Source organism: Microtus ochrogaster, chromosome 2 (assembly GCF_000317375.1).
Source record: "Microtus ochrogaster isolate Prairie Vole_2 chromosome 2, MicOch1.0, whole genome shotgun sequence".
NCBI lineage: Eukaryota > Metazoa > Chordata > Mammalia > Rodentia > Cricetidae > Microtus > Microtus ochrogaster.
The window spans coordinates 39,828,099-39,833,730 of record NC_022010.1 but is presented as its reverse complement, the minus strand read 5'-3'; the positions used below and the strand labels follow the sequence as shown (position 1 = coordinate 39,833,730).

General features: G+C 46.5%; 1 protein-coding gene across 1 annotated transcript in view; it reads left to right on the top strand.

Moving 5' to 3' along the window:
- Lsg1 (large 60S subunit nuclear export GTPase 1) overlaps positions 1–2,013 on the top strand; it is a 29,734-nt gene extending 27,721 nt beyond the window's left edge. Inside the window, exon 14 of the mRNA XM_005344807.3 lies at positions 1,577–2,013. Coding sequence (XP_005344864.1) covers positions 1,577–1,756 — 180 coding nt within the window. The 3' untranslated portion in view covers positions 1,757–2,013. The remainder of the gene's footprint in view (positions 1–1,576) is intronic.
- The last annotated feature ends 3,619 nt before the right edge of the window (positions 2,014–5,632 follow it).

Here is a 5,632-nt window from a genome sequence, read left to right as displayed (position 1 = left end):
AGGTATGCATGTGTATATTTGTGTGTGTGTGTGTTTTCACATCTCGGGAGTGAGCACTGCAGAACTGGAGTGCTTCAGCCATTTGTAAAGCTGTGCTTTTAGCTCGTGGGGTGCAGCCATACTGTCTAGACTTGGCTGTGGGTTTCATGCTCTACATCTATGCCATGCTTGCCATCTGCTGGTGCTGTTTCAGCTATCTCAAGTTGTCTCTGGCTCAGCTTTTATTTCCCTGGCGCTTCGTGATGAACAGCAGCATTTCACAGACTCGGGTGCCTGTGCATTTCCTGTACAGAAATGAGTTGTAAGAGGTTTTTGTTGGTGGTGGTGGTGGTGTGTATGTGTGTGTGTGTTTAGGGGGATGAAACAAGATCTTAATGTGACCGTCCTGGTCTTGAACTCTGGATCCTTCCACCTCCACATCCCATGTGTGCCTCCACATGCCGAAGACTTCTGTATACACCCCAAACAAGGTGTGGTGGTGCACAGCGGTGATCCCAGGACTCACGGTCTGCTGCCACATCCACACATAAGCGTCTTCTCTTCCTTAGATAGGCATGCATGCACATGCACTTGTAAAAAATAAGCGAGTGAATATTAGTAACTTGAATCACTTCATCATAACTGATAGATTTTTCTTTTTCTTTGGTTGGTTGGTTTTGGTTTTTTGTTTGTTTTTTTTTTCAAGACGGGGTTTTTCTGTATAACAACCTGGTTGTCTTGGAACTCACTCTGTAGACCAGGCTGGCCTCGAACTCACAGAGATCCACCTATCTCTTCCAAGTTTTGGGTTTAAAAGTGTGCCCCACCACACCCAGCAGCTGGTAGCATTTTTTTCAGTGTCAGGTTTATATACAAGAGTTAAGTTGTTTGGTTGTGTTTAATACACATTTTCAATATTCTTAAATGGGGCCTGGAGAGATGGCTCAGTGGCTAAGAACCTATGTTGCTCTTGCAGGGAACCTGGGTTTGGTTCCCAGTGTCCACAAGTGTCCTACAGGACATTCAGTTTGCAGAGATTTCTGAAGGCATTGCATGAGAAAGCAAATCTATTTTCACCTTAAATTATTGTCTATATCTAAACCTTCACCCCTAAGAGTAATATTTTACTGTGTGTGTCAGTCCTGAGATATTACTTTATAATTTTTATTCATATTATAAATAAACAATATTTCTTGAGCATCAGTGTCTAGTGTGAGCTGAAGCACTTGACATCCATGGAGCTTCAAGCTCTATGTTGGGGTACATCTAAAATCCCAGCACTCCAAAGGCAGAGAACTGGGAATTCAAGATTTGCTTGGACTACACAGTAAGACCCTGACTCAAAAAAGAAAAAAAAAAAGTAGAAATTCCCAGGAAATAGTTTAAATTATGAGGGGTTTGGATGGTTTTAGATGATTGGAAGCTACTGGACTAAACACTCAGCAAGGAAGGCTGGGAAAGAGCTGAGCTAAGAGGGAGTGCTGGGAGGCCTAGCGTGAGGGCAGGGAGTGAAGCGGAAGCCAGAGGAGAGCCGTGTGCTGAGTGACTTGCTCCTGGTCCTGAGAAGTCTGCTCATGTCTCCCGTGTTTCCTCGCAGGAGAATGTCAGAGCACTGACCAGAGGGGTCCAGGCTGTGATGGGCTACAAACCTGGGAGTGGCCCGCTGACCGCAGCTGCTGTGAGTGCTGAGAACGTGACTGGGAAGCCCTGGAAAAAACATGGCAACAGAAATAAAAAAGAGAAAAGTCGTAGGCTCTACAAGCACCTGGATATGTGAACTGGCTCTACAGAAATGGCGTCTGCCCTGTGCAGGTAGACAAGGACCAGAGCCACTGCTGCGCATGGGGCTCTCCAGACACTGGCGCTGTGGATTGCACCGGAAGTCTTGACAACTGACAGCCTTTGGAAGCACCGACTGTGGCTGTAGTAGTCACCGAGGTGCCCCCAGAAGTGACCTGCAGAAGACTGATGGATGTGTGTGTAAACATACATACAAATGCATATTAACTTTGATTTTGAAGTTATTAAAATTAATTTTCCACCAATTGATATTTTTATTGGCTTAAATAAGTAAGCTGCCATTCATACATTTCATGTTATAATTTTAATTTGCCAAAATATGACTAGGGGAGGGTCTGGAGAGATAACTCAGCAGTTACGAGTCCTGGTTGCTCTTCCTGAGGACCCAAGTTTGGTTCCTAGCACCCACATGGCAACTCATGACCATCTATAACTCCAGTTTCAGGGGATCCAACAACCTCTTCTGGCCTTGATGGGTACCAGGCACACATCCATGGATATGGTTCCCAGGCAGAAAGAGCTGACTGGGAATGGAGTGGGCTTTAGAAACCTCAGATCCCACCCCCAGTGACACACCTACTCCTTTCAAACCGTCTACCAACGGGGGACCAAGCATTCAGATATGTGAGCCTATGGAGCCCTTTTCATTCAAACCACCACTTAAGGTCACCTCTAGGAAGCAGAGAAAGCCCTGAGTGAGTGAATGTGTGCTGTGTAGTGGGCACAGCCATGTCAAGGACCTCAGAGCCTTTCGCCAGCCCCTGGGCCTCACCCCGAGGGGAAATGCAGAGGTTTTCCTTCTGGCCTGTGTGTAGATGTTGATGTAGAAAATATCCATAGTAGCTTTCTCCCTCTGAACAGTTTATAGTCCAAAGATTGCTCCTCCAGAGGCTAGCTACACCTGTGTCCTTGATCCTGCTATATACCCTAAACCCCGCCTCCTCGTCCAGCTCTGTAATAACCCTGTCTCAGGATGAGCTTCGAGGGTGCTGTAGTTTCTCCATCAGCAAGCTCCACCCACCTGACTCCAGTTCTTTTTTTTTTTTAAAGATTTATTTATTTTATTATGTATACAACATTCCTTCCATGTACACCTGCACACCAGAAAGGGGCACCAGATCTCATTACAGATGTCTGTGAGCCACCATGTGGTTGCTGGGAATTGAACTCAGGACCTCTGGAAGAGCAGTCAGTGCTCTTAACCACTGAGCCATCTCGCCAGCCCCTGACTCCAGTTCTTGTGTGTGTCTGTGTATCTGACTTTTCTTCATCCCATCACTGTCCCCGTCGAGTGCCTGGAGCATACTCACACTCAGGCCATCCCCACCTCAGTCCCCTAAGAGCTGGACTTACAGGTAGGTGTGAGCACCACCCCCAGGAAGAAACTACAGTTAGCAAAGAAACCAAAGTTAGGGGAGGAAGGATTGTAGGAGCCAGTGGGGCCAAGGACGCCACAAGAAAACTCACAGAATCAACTAACAGGCTCATAGGGGCTCACAGAGACTGAACCAACGAGGGAGCCTGCGTGGGACAGACCTCGACTCCCTGCATATTGTTACAGTTGTGTAGCTTGGGCTTGTGGGACTCCTAACAGTGGGAGCAGGGGCTGTCTGACTGTTACCTGCTTTTGGGACATTTCCCTCCTTCTGGATTGCCTCGTCCAGCCTTCATAGGAGGTGAGCTGCCTAGTCTCGCTTGATATACCATGGCTAGCTGATATACATGGAAGGTCTGCCCTTCTCTGAAGAGAAACAGGAGTGGAGGGGAAGCTGCAGTCAGGATATAGAAAACAAAAGATAAACAACAACAAAGAAACAAAAGTTGGAAAGCCATGCAAACAGGAGCAAGCACTCATCTGGAGGTTAGCTATAGCCAGATCACATGGAGCCTTGGCGTCCTAAAGGGATTCTAGGAATGGAAAGTAAGGTAACCATGTACGTGAGGGAACAATGAAGTATATTGTATTCATTTAAATAATAAAGAACCGGCTATAAGTAGATCGTGCTTGGAATCCACCCACGGAAGCAGGAGGAGCTGAGGTTCAGTGTATCTCAGCTACTTAGAAATAAGGGAAAAATATATATGTACCTGTAATCTCAGCTCTCGGAAGGCTGAGGCAGGAGAATGACGAATTCCAGGTAGCTTAACATGACCCCATCTCAAAGAAAGCAGTAATGGGTAAAAGTAATTCTCAAAACTCAAGTGGACTTAAGCCCAAACCAAATTATGGTATCCATCTCCTGGACAGAACAAACCTCTTGAGACAGTCTTACAGCTCCTGTGTAGAGCCCTGGATGGCCTCAAATTCATGGCAATTCTCCTGCCTCCTGAGTCCTGGGATTACATGCCTAAGCCCCCACACCTGATTGTTTAGAAGGGGAACAAGAGTCAGAACATGAAAACCCTGGGCCAACTGCTGAAGGACAGACAGAAATGGATACATATGGGCAAAGCCTATAGGGACAGAGAAACTTCTACAGCATGCAGTTTACTGGTAAGAAGCACACAACCCAAGGGTTTAGCTTATTTAGGGTTGTGCAACTATAGTAAGTTTTAGAACACTTTTATCCTCCCATCCCCAATAAAGAGCCCAACCCAAGAAGCCATCAGTCCCCATCTACTGTACTGGCTAGTGTTTTGTCACCTTGACCAACCAGCTGGAGTCTGTTTGGAAGAGGGAACCTCGATTGAGAAAATGCTCCCTCCAGATTACACAAGCTTGTGGTGCATTTTCTTGATTGATGTGGAAGGGACCAGGCTACTGTGGGCAGTGCCATCCTTGGGCTGTGGTCCTGGGTGCTATAAACACACTCACATATACACACACAAAACCACAGGCTGAGCAAGACAATAAACAGCATCCCTCTATGGCCTCTGCTTCAGTTCCTGCCTCCAGGTTCCTGCCCTGACTTCTTTCGATGATGGGCTGTGATGTGGAAGTGTAAGCAAAATAAACCCCTTCTTCCTCAAGTTGCCTTTGGTCATGGTGTTTTATCACAGCAATAGAACCCCTAACCAAAACTTATTCCAGATCCCTCCTCCTTGTCCTAAGCAACCATTGGTCTTTTTTATTTGTTGTGTACAGGCTGCCTGTTCTGGGCATCCCCATGAACTCCATGGAGTTTGGTAAGGATGAAGGCTGGCACCTTGGCTTCCCTGTCACACCGTGGGTTCATCCTATGCGTTCTTCAAAAGATGCTAGTGAAGTAGCCCGGCCAGCTGCCCACTAGCTGGAGGCATCTCGCTGTTTACCCTGCAAAGCTTTCCTCCTTTCCCAGTACTTCCCCACTTCCTTTGCTTCCGGTACTTACCTCCACAGTGAGGAAATGGAGCAGAAATCCTTGCTAGGAGTCTGAGGAGCCTGAGCTGGGGCATCCCGATTGGGGAATTCCCATTTTGACCTTTGCTTCTGAATGCATCTCATTAAGGCTTCTTTGCAGGATGCTTGGATGTCGGTCCATGTGGAGATTGTGGTCTGGCTTTATGAATTAGTCAGCCTCACCATCACTTTCCAGCATTTTATGAATGGAAACCCGCTATACAGCTGTCCTCTGTTCACTTTCAGGAAATTAGAAGGAAGTTGTTCTTCCCAAGAAGCCAATAGCCACATATGTCTGGTTTTTTTTGGTTTTTTTTTTTTTGGAGGGAGGGGTGGATAAACTAGAAAAATTGCCAACAAGCCAGAAATCTACTTTAACCCGGGACTTTGACAGGGTTTTCTCTTGTTTAGTTTGAAAGTGAGGAAAAATTATTCAAAAATCTCACCAGTGTGCATTTGCCACATGGTGGGTTCAGCGTGTTGTTGTCAGTTAAGAGTGGAAGGCACTAAGGGAAGAGTTTCCTTCCCTCGCTC